This window comes from Nansenia antarctica (assembly GCF_963989245.1).
Source record: "Nansenia antarctica genome assembly, chromosome: 2".
Classification (NCBI taxonomy): Eukaryota; Metazoa; Chordata; class Actinopteri; order Argentiniformes; family Microstomatidae; genus Nansenia; species Nansenia antarctica.
In genome coordinates, this window is record NC_137675.1 from 72,677,676 (window position 1) to 72,692,491 (window position 14,816).

The 14,816-nt window shown below is 50.3% G+C and overlaps 1 protein-coding gene across 1 annotated transcript; it reads left to right on the plus strand.

Moving 5' to 3' along the window:
- Window positions 1-1,085: 1,085 nt before the first annotated feature.
- Window positions 1,086-12,135, plus strand: setd1a (SET domain containing 1A, histone lysine methyltransferase; the record flags this gene model as incomplete). The annotated part of the gene is made up of 20 exons (XM_080523384.1): window positions 1,086-1,223; window positions 1,325-1,423; window positions 1,583-1,853; window positions 1,976-2,100; window positions 2,202-2,455; window positions 2,618-4,385; window positions 4,607-5,590; window positions 5,761-5,937; window positions 6,202-6,289; window positions 6,441-6,601; window positions 6,915-6,948; window positions 7,062-7,257; window positions 7,435-7,478; window positions 7,595-8,889; window positions 9,230-9,590; window positions 9,891-10,072; window positions 10,348-10,458; window positions 10,721-10,840; window positions 11,046-11,183; window positions 11,349-12,135. 20 exons carry the CDS (start codon window positions 1,086-1,088, stop codon window positions 11,520-11,522), a joined length of 6,720 nt encoding a protein of 2,239 aa, XP_080379510.1. The 3' UTR covers window positions 11,523-12,135.
- Between the last annotated feature and the right edge of the window lie 2,681 nt (window positions 12,136-14,816).

The following is a 14,816-nucleotide window of genomic DNA, read 5'->3' on the forward strand; positions in this document are numbered from 1 at the left end:
AATGTTAGCGACGCTGTTCTAGTTGAGCTATTGTCTCTCCACTGGTGAAAACAGGGATACATTTTCAGATCGGGACTGTGTGTTTTTCCCGTCCGTCCCCGGGCCTACTTCCACTCGAGCGGCGGGTTGGTAGTTTGGGATGAAGCGGGGAATCGGTTTGGAAGAGGCGGGTTCGGATAGGCGAACTTGAAGGGCAGGACATGTTAGCTAACTAAGCGTCGATCTTAGCTCAGCACTGCAGAATTAATGGTTGGATCTAACTGCGTCCATATTCGTCAAACTAGCCTGCCGGCGAGTTGAGGTTTGAATAGAATGTTTGGCTAACTTGCTAAATTAAAAACGGAGCATGCTAGCTAGTCATAGCTAGCAAACGTAGTCAACGTAGTGAACTCGCTATCTTTGGCTCTTCTGAGTCGAAGTACAATGTGGACGAATGTGTCCCAATCGATGTGTTCACCATAGCCTTGTGTCTTAGTGAAATGAAGATAGTTACTAAGTTAGCTATGCTACATGTTAGCTGTGTAGCTAGCCTGCTAGTGACGTTGCCATTGTTTTGACAATGACAGCACCATCCTGACTGGGCGAGTTTACACGTTTCAAAGATCGGCCAGGTGCATATGATGGAAATCCAGCTATAAGTCGGACATCTATATTATGTAGGTAGTTATGACCTTGTCATAACGAACACTTTGAAGCTTAAATACATTTTCAAAACAAGTAAACGTGCGATCATTTGTTTCCAACCATAGTTACCGTAAGTTACCGTATGGTTTATAGAACATTATCGATTTGATCATCAATTTATATGTATGCCGTATGTGCTTTGGTTGATACTGTCATATGCTATTTGGCATGCCTTTTTATTAATGTATTTATGAGGGGAGCATATCACACCATAAATGTTTTTGTTGTTGTTATGTAATGTAAATGTAAATACGGATTTTGATGCTAGTGGTGGTGTAATTATAACGGTGGTGTAGTTATGTCCCACCTTTGTTCATGTGTGTGTGACTATTACTTTAACAATAAGTGATAGATGCTATGGTGTTATTCACTCCATGTCTCCCCCCTCCCTCAGTTATAGCATGGATCCAGACAGTGGGGCGGACACACAACGAGCTCTCAGTTTGCAATGGAAGAGCTATAAACTCGTCCAGGACCCAGCCATCCGGAGGGTTGCCCAAAAAATATACAGATATGATGGAGTTCATTTCAGTGTGCCCGTCAGTATTCTTTTCTTCTATTTGAGCCAATGAGAATGTGTTGTTGTTGTTATACACCTGGTATAACATTAGTCTGTTACTCATCTGTGTCATCATTCCAGGATTCGGGGTTCCCTCCAGTGGGGGATTTGCGTGACCCCAGACCTCGTAGGATCTGGTCCAGGCACACAGAGCTATCCCTGCCAGTACCCAAGTTTAAGGTAAGTACTACAACTCACTGAATGATCCCTCAGCCTACTACACTCTCAACAGCATCACTTGTATCAATGGGTTCTAGAATCGCTAAGTGCTGTGCTGAAAGAGTTCTAAAAGCCTGCGTTATCTCGTCTCATTCCTGCTCTCCTCTCTTTCCCCTGAAGCTGGATGAGTACTACGTGGGTCCCATCCCCCTCAAGGAGGTGACCTTTGCACGCCTGAATGACAATATCAAGGAGCCCTTCCTGGCGGAGATGTGCGCCAAGTTTGGAGAGGTGGAGGAGATGGAGATACTGTTTCACCCCAAGACCAGGAAACACCTGGGCCTGGCCAGAGTGCTCTTCACCAGCACCAGAGGGGCCAAAGACACAGTGAAGCACCTGCACAACACCTCCGTAATGGGCAACATTGTTCACGCTCAGCTAGATATCCAAGGTCAGAAAACTGGCTTCATTGATTTACTGTAAAATAAATCTCCCATTTGACCAACCCGGTATCGTTTAGTGCTTTTTTGAGTCTGTCAATGTGTATTTTGAATTTTGTTTGTGTATCTGCAGGCCAGCAGAGGACGAAATATTATGACCTGATAGTGAGTGGCTCCTACACTCCTCAGACTGTCCCTACTGGAGGCAAAGCCTTGACCGAGCGCTTCCAGCCGCAGGCTCCCACTCAACCTGACACGGTACACCATTATTTGGAGAGGGTTTAAGGGGTCAATATTTAATTTTGTCCACCTTCTTTAACGTCCTCCTCATCACATACTGCTTGTGGTCCTCTCCGTAGTCCTCAGATATCAGGCGGAGGCTCTCCACCGAGATTGCAGCTATAGCTGCAGGGGCACCGGCTCTCACCACCGATAGCACCACCCCCTGCTCTGTGGAGACAGGCTTCAGTGAGCAGCGTCTGGACACGCCCCCATCGTCGCTGGGGGGGCCCTACACCCCAGGTTCCTCTACGTCCTCCCAGGGAGGGGGAACACCCTACACCCCTCGCTCCGGGACACCTTTCTCACAAGACTCGGGCTACGGTGTTGCAAGGTCAGTGGTTAGGATTGGTTCAGACACCCTGCACTTTGCTCAGGGCAACACTTCTCTGTAAATCTGTAAATCATAATAACTTATCTGGATAGGTTGTTGCTGAATGCGTTGTCGCTATTTTGGAATCTGTGTTACTAATTAAAATTCTCCTCTCTTTCTCAGACACGTTGGTTACAGTGCTGCTGGGCCTTTGAGCAGTGGGTTCCCTCCACAGGACATGCTGCCCTCATCCTCCTGCTCCTCTTCTGCCGTCTCCTCCTCAGTCGGGGCGTACAAAGCCTCTCGCTACCCTGACGATCCCCTCGCTTCTCAAGAGCCTTCCGGGTACCACAGAGGTCGCCCCACGTACCCCCTGTCTGGCCCCCCCTTCCGTCCCAACGAGCCCCCAGCTTACCCCCCCACATACCCTAACTCCGGAGGAAGTGGACAGCACATGGCGCACGCGATGCCCCCCCCTGGCCCGCAGTACGAGCAGCTCCCCCTGTCCGACAGGGACAGAGACAGGGAGAGGGGGGAGAGGGACAGGGAGCGCGACAGAGACTCGGGAGGGCGGTACGGGGGGGCCGGCGGGATAAGCTCTAGGAGGTTGTCGTACCACCAGGAAACGAACTCTTCTTCCTCCAAATCGTCATACCATTCCCACCACCACTCTGAGCGCAGGGAGGAGAGGGGCTACAGGCGGGACAGCGCAGGGTCCCGCTCGGGCTCCGGGGGCTCCGGGGAGCACGGCCACCAGAGACACCGCAACCACCACCACTCACACAACCACCACAGTAGCAGCGGCAGCCGGAGGAGGAGCAGTCACGACAGGGACAGGGAGCGGGACAGCGGCGACTACTCCAACAGCGCAGACCCCAGGTTCAACTCCAACTCCCACCGCTCCTCCTCCAACAGCATGTCCCCGCCTCCGTCCTACTCTCCTTACGCCTCCTCCAAAGACCCGGCCCCGCCCCCCTCTAATGACTCCCCCGCCTCCTCACGCCTAGGGGGGGTGGGCTCTGGGGACACCAGGGCGACAGGGTTGGCGGTGGCTGCTGCTGACAAGGACTACCATGCACCACACCACGCCCCTCTGGCCCCTCCTCCGGCTCCGCCCCCTCTCCCCCCTGCCTCTGTCATAGCAGCAGCTGTAGCCGAGACACTGGGCGCCCTGGACTTTGGCCAGGAGAGCCCTGTCAAGGAGGAGCAGTGGACCAAGCCCAAACGCCACCCTACCACCCCACCTCCTCCCCCTCAGACTCCCCCTCCCACCTCTCCACCCCACTCCTCTATAGCCTCCTCCTCTACTTCTCCCTCCTCCACCTCCCTCCCTCACCATCTTCCCTCGTCCTCCGTCTCCCTCTCCCCGCCTCCGCCCCAGCGCGACTCCTCCTCCCCGGAACCTGATTCCACCAACGAGAGCCTGCCGTTCGTCTACCACAGCAGCAGTCTCGACTCGCGTATCGAGATGCTTTTGAAGGAGCAGAAAGCCAAATTCTCTTTCCTGCCCTCTGACGAGGAGGAGGAGGAGGAGGAGGCGGCGACCGCGGAGGAGAGGAAGGAGGAGAGGCAGAGGGAAAAGGCAGGGGTGGGAGGAGTCGCAGGGGAGGGCAGGAGCGGTAAGCAGAGGGAGGAGGATGGGGATAAGGACAGACGCAGAAGACAAGTAGAGACGGAGGGAGGCCAGCAGAGGAGGAGAGGAGAGAGGGACAGAGACAACCGCAGAGGGAGGAAGCAGGGAGCAGGGGGAGAGGGGAGGAAGAGTCCCACTGTGGTGGCACCAGCTGCACCGTCCTCTTCCACCTACTCTCCTCACGTCCCCACTCCGGAGGAGCCCCAGCCACAGACCAGCCAGTCTGGGACCCTGCAGGAGGAGTCTCCACAACCTGGGCCCACTGACCCGCGGATGAGACAGGGAGCGCACACACCCCCGTACAACGGGCAGAGTCAGGTACGAACGTCAGCACTACTCTGGCCCCCTACTCTGGTTGACGGTTTATCGTTCAGAAGCCCTTGTTCAACCATAGTCCGAATTTGTAACAGTCTAATCTTGTTTATGTAACTCCATAATGTGTTTGTTAGCCAGGGATGTGAAATGGTTTTAAGGTGGTCGAGTCATTCACCGTCTCACTGTCTTTCTCTCTCTCTCTCTCTCCCTCTCTCTCCCTGCAGTCATCTCCTCATTCCTCAGGAGAGGACATGGAGATCTCCGACGAAGAGGACGAGAACGCCACCATCACGGCCGTGACCACCCACCACCCCACTCCGACCTCCGCCTCCTCCCCGTCTTCGTCCCAGGCCGCCCTGCCCTCCCACGCGGCAGACCCCTCGTCTTCGCCGCAGCCCATCTCCGACTCCACACAGCACTTTGGCTCCTCCATGCCTCCTCCCCCCATCCCATCCTACCCCGCTCACATCCCTCCTCCGGGGTTCTCCCTCCAGCCCCCAGGCATCATCCCCCCGTCTCTGGGCCATATGGAGCTGCACCCCGAGTACCCTCCTCTCATGCCCCCGCACATGTACGACTACACCAGTTCCATGGAGCTGATGAGTCAGTACAGTGGCGGAGCCCCCATGTCCTTCCAGATGCAGACCCAGATGCTCAGCCGCCTACACCAGCTCCGCGTCTCCTCCGCCAACGGCACCGCCGCCCCCGGCGACGCCCCCCCGACAGACTACCCCTCCTCCTATCACCTGCACTCCATGCCTCCTCCCCCCCCGCACCCGCACCACCCTTACATGGACCAAGAGGGGACCTACGACCAGGACCACCGCTACATGCCCCCCCACATGCCCTACGCCTACCCGGACCCCCACGGCTCTCAGATCCAGCCCCCTCCCCACCACGCTATCCCGCCTCGCCACACCGCGTGGCCCCCGCATGTCGTACCCCAACACTACCCCTCCTACCTCCCCCCGCCCGCCTATGGGACTATGCCGCCCGGGGAGGGAGAAGCCCAGTATGGGGCGCCAGGCGACCCGGAGATGCCTCTGTTAGCAGAGAGCCCCCACGAGGCCACCGTGCAGCTGGTCTTGGCCACGCTCATCCAGGAGATGAAGAACATCATGCAGAGGGACCTGAACCGCAAGATGGTGGAGAACATCGCCTTTGGCACGTTCGACGAGTGGTGGGAACGCAAGGAGACGAAAGCCAAGGTAAGGGAGAGGTGCAATGTGTTCGACCGATCAGACTTTGTTTTCGTCGCACGACGGGTATTTTGTTTCGTCAGACGTGTATTTTTGGGGGAGCGGGAGCCGTGACGGAGCGGTCTCGGTGCTCCATTGACTCCTCTAAACCTTGTGTCTTCCTTCCACTCCCTCCCCAGCCTTTCCAGACCATGGTCAGGAGTGTGTCTGCTCTGCGGGATGAGGAGAAGAAGGAGGAGAAGGACAAGGCGAGCAGCCGTCCCCGAGAACCCCTCCTCTCTCTGGTGGACTGGGCCAAGAGTGGAGGCATGGAGGGCTTCTCACTACGCGGGGCGCTGCGGCTGCCCTCCTTCAAGGTAAAGGCCCTGACACAGAAGCAGCAGTGGATAGTTGGACAGTGTCTTAGACTGTAGTTAGTTATAACTCAAAACGTGTACATTCATATTTCTACTTATAAGCGGGTGTGTGTATATAAAAACATTGACATTTGATGTTGATATTGACGTGAGCAATTACAAAAGCATTTACAGAAGTTGAAGCTTAAGTTTTAAGTGTGTGTGTGTGTGTGTGTGTGTGTGTGTATGTGTGTGTGTGTGTGTATGTGTGTGTGTATTCTGCAGGTGAAGAGGAAAGAGCCTCAGGAGCTTGGAGAGGGAGGCGAGATGAAGATGAAGAGGCCCTCTACCCCACCAGACGAGGATGATGAAGGTGAGCTTTTCATCCCTCTTTTCCTGAAAACGATGAACTCAAAACCCCAACCTGATGACATTTAGCAGGGGGAGAATGGGATGGAGAATAACTCATCCATATGCATGTTTGCTGTTGTTGACCATCTCTCCTCTCTTCCCCCCCCACCCAGACTCAGGTCATGAGAAGGCTGCGGATGGAAGACGGGCAGATGGAGAGGGGCGCCGGGTCGAGAGGGACAGCAGGAGGAGAAAAAAGAGGCCAAGGAACCGTAAACCTTGGGACTTGGACAGCGAAGGAGAGGAGACATCTGACGGCTCCTCCTCTGATAAGGTGTGTGTGTGTGTGTGTGTGTGTGTGTGTGTGTGCGTGCGCGCGTGTGTGTGCGCACAGTATGAAACACTTTCTCGTCTCGCAATCACATTTGTCACTCCTCAAAAATAGAATCTATTAAAAACATTTGATATTGCCACAGAATCAGTCATGCATGGAAATTCTCTAACCGGGTGATATTTCTGGGATTGTTTGGTTGTGCTTCCCCTTAGTGTTGGCTAGGTGGCAGTGTTTCGCTGTGTCTCATACTCTGCTGTACTGGAACCTTTTTGACTTGACCCAAGGAAATCTGTGCTTATGTTTCTCTCTGTAGGACGATGAGGAGGGAAGTGAGAAGGACTCTGGAGGTAACTATTTGTAATTGATATACTTTTGTATCTTTTTGAACATGTATCATGTGGTGTTCCTTTCCCTTGCTTCTCCATCATATCTTACTCCATCATGTCTCTTGTTCTCTCAGACGAGGCGTTGAGTGCAGACAGCGATGATGAGAGCCTCTCCTCATCCTCTGGGAGTTCTTCCTCTTCATCGTCTTCGTCTTCCTCTGATGAAGATGAGGATGAAGAGGAGAGGGCTGGGGAAAGTGAGGGGGTGGACACCATGGATGAGTCAACGATGGACAGCACAGCTCTGGACACAGAGAAAGAGGATGAGAGGTATTCTATACATATTTGTGTATTTATCCAATATCTTCAGTTCACATGTATCAGCATACGCATTGTCTTTATACATGTTACCTAAAAAGTAGCCTAATTGCCTTATTGATTTTATTGGTCAAGCTCAGATGTGCTTGCAGAATGCTAATGGCTCTCCCACTTCTCTACTCTCTCCAGACAAAAAGCTGCCAGGGTCCCGCTCGGTGCCGAGGTTAAACCAGGTTAGTCACATGTTTTATTTGGATTTGTAATTACAATCACAATGAAAATGACATCAAAGCAAAAGTCTTATATTACTGGTAAATATCATTTAAATGATGTAAGATTTCTTTCTCAGGGGAAACTGTGGACAACCAAACGGATACAAAAGCTCCCGCCTCGAACATTCGCCCTCCGTCGCCCCCTTACCCGCAGCCTTCCTTTCCCATTGTTCTCATTCACCCTCTCAAGAAACGCAGGAAGACGGTCTCATTCTCCACGGAGGAGAGCGACAACAAAATGCCCGTACCAGCTGCCCCCCTCTCCCCGCCTCCCTCTGCCGTGCCGCCTCAGTCTCTCCTCATCTCCCCCGTCAAGTCGCAGCCCCCAGACTCCATCCTCACCTTGGGCACACCTGTTCCCTCAGCTCTGCCCTCCAAACCCCTCCGCCTCCTTCCCTTCGCCTCCAAACCGGGCGAAGGCAACGCCCTGTCCCCTGTTGTCACTGTGCCCCCGCCTGTACGCCCCGACGAGTCCAAACACAGCCCTCTGGTGTCCCCCCAAACCACCCCCACCAAATCCCCCACAAAGCGGGGTGCGGGCAAGGAATCCCCCAAGGCCCTCGCCCCTCCTCCTTTGGTATGTCGCACTGTGCAGAACCTCCCCCTGGACCACGCCTCCATGGTCAAGATGGCCTTCGAGCCCGCACCTCCACCTCCCGCCCAGAAGGGTCGGGGCAGGGGACGCCCACGGACCGGCAGCCTGTCAGCCACCACCCCTCCTCCCTCCTACCCCAGTATCCTCAGAGAGGAGGAAGAGGAGGAGGATGAGGAGAGGCAGCAGAGGCTGAGACTCACGGCAGACCTGTCCGTGCTGGCCGACGTGGCTCTGAAGCTGGACCCCGACGCCGGGGACTCGGAGGAGACGGAGACGTCGGACGAGGCAGAGGAGCACAAGTTGGAGGAGGACATGCTCTTGTCCCCGGAGCCGCTGGCCTCGGTCATGAACCCAGAGGGCCTGACTGTCCTCCAGGAGCACAACTACTCCAGACCCCCAGTCCAACCTACCCCTGTCCCAAAGAGGACTTCCTCCAAGCAGGACTCCTCTGTCCTGCTCCCCACAGACCTCAACCACCACGCCATTTCTGGGGTGCTGGAGGCCCCTGAGGAGGTAATCGGGGAGCCCTTTTCTTCAAGGGGAGACACGGCTGAGTTCCTGTCTGGGATGGGCCTGCTGTGTGAGGCTAAGCCCTCGGTACTGGCACCCCTGGCTCCATCCTCCAAGAGGAAGGGTACGGCTGCCAGGGATCTGGAGGAAATGGGAAAAGGGAAGGACAAAAAGAGAAGAAGAAAAGACAAGGAAAATCTGGAGTCGCAGCAAACAAAAAAGCAGAAGGAACGCCAGAGCAAAAAACAGAGGAAGAGGAAACTAGAGGTTTGTGGGATGTTGTGCTGTGTCTGTGCGTGTGTGCATGTCTTAACATGTGTGCCAAGTGTCACAATAAATTGGTTTTGTGTATGTCAGTCTGATAGGATATACGTCTGTGATAATTGTGCTCACGCACAGGAAAACATTTTTTTCACAAGCCATGTCTGTCAAGATCTTGTGTAAGCATTTGTTCCCCAGAGTTACTCTGTACCTCATATAAAATAGTTTCTTCTATGATCAAATTGTAAAGAAGTACAAAATATTCAGGACGTGATATCCAACATGTTTCATAGTAATTGTGTTTATAGTCTGTGGCATTTCTATCTCTTCCCCCAATAATGTGTAGGAGTTGGATCGAGAGGAGGATGTGGACGTGGAAGAGCTGGAGCCGGGTGAGCTGTCGGACTCTGAAGACACGCCGGAGGACGAGGACTATGACGATGTGAGGAAGAGCGAGCGCCTCTTCCTCCAAGAGGCAGGCGTTACGTCGTCCGAGAGATGGCCCAAACCCATCCCTGCCCCCGAAACACCTTCTGTCGCCTTTGACTCGCGGAGCGAGTTTGAACAAATGACCATCCTCTACGACATCTGGAACTCTGGGCTGGACACGGAAGACATGATGCTGCTGAAGACCACCTATGAGAAGCTGCTCCAGGACGACCACAGCACTGACTGGCTCAACGACACCCACTGGGTCAACCACACTGATATCCTTGATTCCCATTGGGGAGGAGGGGGGGGATGGGGAGGGAGCTGCAGGGGTATCAACTTCGGTCTTTAAGGGGAACCCATGTCTGAGGCAACTTATTGATTATTTATTGATGGGTAGAGCGTCCCTACACCTGGTTTCATGGGTCCATATCAGACAGTATGACTTGTGTGGGTAGCCATACCTTTTTGGACTCTTATGAACAGTTGAGCTGTTTTTATGTGTGTGTAAATGTGTATATGTTTGGATAGACCTTACGTGTATTCAGCAGTTGTTTGCCTTAACCTTTGACCTGCACTTACCAACCTCCCGAACCCTCGGCGAAAGAAAAAGAACCCAGACGGACAGCTACGTGAGCACGTGACAGGCTGTGCCAGGAGTGAGGGCTACTACGCCATCAGCCGCAAGGAGAAGGACGTGTACCTGGATCTGGACGGGCCTGATCAGGCACTGCTGGATGCCGCTGACTATGACAACACGGTACAGAGACCAGACAATCTAAATTTAGTGCAGTGCTCACAATTTCTACATTTAGTGTAGTTGATCTGAATTGAATGGGGAAGTGTGCCAGCTCCTCAAATGTATTACCACATTCACTAGTTTTGTGATCCAGTTTCGCTGTGTCTGCTGTAGTCAGGGTCAATGTGCGCATGTTGTATTTAGGTCAAGTGCCAGTGCCTCATAGTACTGTATTTATCTCAAGGCCATGTGATAGCGTGTGTCATTAAATCCCTCTCCCTCTCCCCCCCCCCCAGGGCACAAACCGCATTCTTTCAGAGAGACGCTCGGAGCAGCGGCGCCTCCTCAATGCCATCGGCACCACGGCAGTGATGGACTCTGACCTGCTGAAACTCAACCAGCTCAAGGTACGCTCCCACAGCAGGGTGGTACTGGACCGTGGGTGTACCATGAGTGTTACACATCTTGTTTGAAACTGCCAGAGGTTTCTTTATGGGAATCTGTCTCCCCCAGAATATTTTATGATGACATTGATGCCATTCAAGAAGTAGTGGCTTGGCTTCATAGTGACCACCCAGTATGAATTTGAGGTTGAATACTGTACGTCTGTCCAGTGTTGGCTTTGATGAACCCCAATAGTGACACTTTTGTCTCTTTTGTCCTCTTCAGTTCCGTAAGAAAAAGCTCAGCTTCAGACGCAGTAGGATCCACGAGTGGGGCCTGTTCGCCCTGGAGCCCATCGCTGCTGATGAGATGGTCATCGAGTATGTGGGCCAGAACATCAGACAGGTACTTTCTTTGTTCTGTAGCTAGCTTGTGCACTGCATTCATCTTGAGTCGTAGCATAACAAAGAAATACCTTTGTATAAAAGAAATACCTTTGTATAAAAGAAATACCTTTGTATAAAAGAAATACCTTTGTATTTGTGTTATGTTTCCATGGTGTGGCGACATAGTTTGAGTGTGTTTGTGTGTGTACCCCTGTCTTTACCAGATGGTGGCTGACAACAGAGAGAAGCGGTATGCTCAGCAGGGCATTGGGAGCAGTTATTTGTTCCGGGTGGACCACGACACCATCATCGATGCAACCAAATGTGGCAATCTGGCTCGTTTCATCAACCACTGCTGCACTGTAAGTCAACCATTAAACCACACAAGCTAATAGTGCTGAAATACACATCTTTTCAGTCACAGAAACACTTAAATCGCAGTTAACACACACATCTGTCAGATTATTAGATCATCTCGTATTTGCTGATTTTCCTGTAACTTTTCTCTTCCCTCTTTTCTTACCCAGCCTAACTGTTACGCGAAGGTGATCACCATAGAGTCCCAGAAGAAGATTGTGATCTACTCTAAGCAGGCCATTAGTGTGAACGAAGAGATTACATACGACTACAAATTCCCCATCGAGGAGAACAAGATCCCCTGCCTGTGTGGAACAGAGAACTGCCGCGGGACACTCAACTAGAGACCACAGCATAGACCACTCTCATCCTCCCACTGGGGGTGGCGGGGGGCAGCACTCCCATCCTGTCCCTCCCACCACAAACTATGCCCAAACACAAAGCCATGGTCCCAACAGCTATCAGCAACACCCAGTCCCAGTTCTGCCCCCAGTCCCAATCTACTCCTTACGACCGCTCCATAGCTGTCCTCATTGTATCCAGGAAACGAAGACACACACACATTTGCACTGCTCACACACTCTCATTTTCCTTGGAACTTTATGGGTCATTATTTGAGGGGTTGTTTGACCCTATGCGGTCTGGAGCGGGAGTAGTATTAGGGCAATTCAGCATTAGCTGTTGCAGTAATGCAGAGTTGAGTGACTCATGTTGTCAGGCGCAAACGTTTCTTTTGGCCAACACCCTTTGCCACCCGTCAACACTGATGAGGTATATCTCATGCCTCCGAACACAAAGCATATGGTATTGAACCTCCTGCCAGTGTCAACCCTTTGCCCACTCAGCATCCGCACACAGACGCACAGAAACAACACACAAATTCAGGGTTTTTAAAGCGCTTGTTCAGGTTGCAGTCTTTCGAGTAAAAGTAACGCACTCTGATCCATTTTGACTTCAGTTATGCAAGATCCCCCCCCCCCCCCCCAATTAAGATTGTTTGAGCTTTTTTATTTTATAGTATTATATATTATACTATTATTATAACTATTATTATTGTTACTATGATTTAGTTGCGTGGGCTTACAGTGAAGTGTGCCCACCGTCCTCACTGGCTTGATTCACCAGCCCTTAAGTCTGTAGTACATCCTCCTCTGAACGTGACTCTCCCCTCTCACCAGCTTGTGTTTGGATGAGAGACCAAAGACCTTGGAACATTTTGTTTTTGACCATGCTACATTAGGACAAAGAGGAAGTGTGTGTGTGTGTGTGTGTGTGTGTGTGTGTGTGTGTGTGTGCGCGCGGGTGTGCGCGGGTGTGTGTGGGTGTGTGGCGTTGATCTTTAATCCCTGATATGGCTACTGAGGTTTAGTCTGAAGGTTAAGCACAATTAGGAAAGCTTTGTACATTTATGTTTCCCTTGATGCTGTGTAATTAGCCTTGTTTCAAATGGTGGGTCTGAGTACAAAGCTCAGTGGCTGTTTTTGTAGGACCAAGGAAGCTAAGATACGACAGCCCTCCTCACATAGGAAGCAGGGAAAGAACCTGAAGAATTGTGTGCGTGTGTGTGCATGTTTAAAGTGTGAATGTGCTCTCTGTCAATTTGTCTTGTGCATTTGGAAAACCTACAAATATCAGATTCTGTGTGTGTGACACAGTCAGGATTGACCGGAACGTGTTTTTCCTTAAATATTGTTAATTCGGCTTCTGGAAATGTTTTTAAAAATGTTTTAAGAAATATTCTTAATTTGGCTAAACATAAACAAATCTATTCAGTCATTTCCTGTACTGTTGATCCCAATCCATATGCAAGGTCTATTACACCTGTCTGGAGTTTGTCATTGAGTGTGTTCTAAATGGTTTTAAACGGTCAACTTACAGTATCTCTGTAGATCAGGTCTAGTCTAAGTCTAGTTTCTACTTCATTATTCTACTTAATTATGAATTAATTAATTATTATTATTATGAATTACTTCTGTCTAGTCTAGACGTGACCTTTGAACCTTTCCCCAATGTTTTGGGAATTTCATAGATGCTTTGGCCCATGTCTCCATTTTTAACGTTAACAAGTTAAGATGTAGGAGTGTTGAGTCACTCCTGTATAATCTAATACATCATTGACAGCCTCCCTGGATTATTGGTGTGTTGCACATGTCTGTCACGGTAGATTATACTGGATTGATTTGCGTGGGTGTTACGTGGCCATTTTCCTCTATCTGCGTCTGTTAACCATGGTCTCTCTCAGCTCAAACATAAAGCCGTCCCAAGTTTTTATCTTTGATTTTGAAATTTTAACTGTCATAAAGGCCCTTTCAGCGTTCTGTTCGCTCCCCAACAGGAAACTATGTACAAATATTTCTTGTTGCAACGGACGCCTTTCAGTACAACCCTCTAACTTTAAAATTAAAAGATGAAAAAAAAAAAAAACTAAGAAATAAATGTACATATTGTAGAGGTGTTTGTTTCTCGTAGAAACACACTGGTTCCAATCTGTAAATACGTTGTTCCTTTCCTACTCCCATGAGGAGGAAAAATGTACATACCTTCCATTCAGTTATTTTTTATTGTTTTACCTTTTAATTTGATTTATTATTTTAATATTATTTGCAATATTTCTCTTGTATTAATGCGTTGGACCCTTTATTAATGGTGCATTAAAATATTTTTTAAATAATGGCAAGCTTTCTTTGTTTTTATTGAATCATGTCTGCTCAGATAACTGTTGGGTGGCAGGACTCTCTAAGCTCCTGTTGCATCAGAAATTATTAATAATGGGCCGGTCTCACAGATAAAGGTTAAGCCTAGTCCTGGGCTATATCACACTTTAATTGAAGATGCAGGCTTAAGACGTGTCTGTGAAACTGGCCCTTATGTCTAGGAGATTCAGGTTTAAGCAATTTCAGGGTGGATTACCAAAATATCACTACCTCAGCATTGGGTGTTCTCTTTCAGGGATTCTGAGTGAGTGCCTTTTGCCTTTTGTCTGAGTCTTTGTCTCAGACAAAAGACCTCTGTGCTATGACATCATTCTTTGTCCACATTTACTGTAAATGGCAAGGATCAGTGTGTGTGGCGGTGCACAGGAACTTGCATGAAACTGCAGTGCCCTAGTCATACCCAAAAAGGATACAGTTTATCACGCAGTATAGTTATCACGCAACATACATCTGCAACCTGAATACTGTATGTTTCCTGGGCAGCAGTGCGTCTCTGTGCAAGTGAAAGAGAGAGAGAAACGATGGTGATTTCTTGCCGTAGGCAACTGACTTGAAGATTATCTGTAGTGTAAGTGGGGGAGGAAAGCTAGGAAGGTGCGTGGTAGAGGATGAGGAACTAATAGTCGTGTAAGTTCTTAGGTTTGTTGGTCAGAGTGAGAATATGCATATGTAACCGAGAGGTGTTAGTAAGCTCTTCAAGTTCAAATACCCCCATCAGCGTAGCTGGTTTACATCGGGTAGGCCTATTTGGGGAGATGGTTGCGTATGTTGGCAAGTCAGAGGTTGCAAGTTCGAGACTCGTCGCAGCAACTTGAATTGTGGGGCTAGTGTTCCACATTCTGTTGATACCGACATGCTGACGAGCATTTATTTGTGTTGAGTTCAATGTAAAATTATTTAACAAATTACTTTGTAAAACCCTTA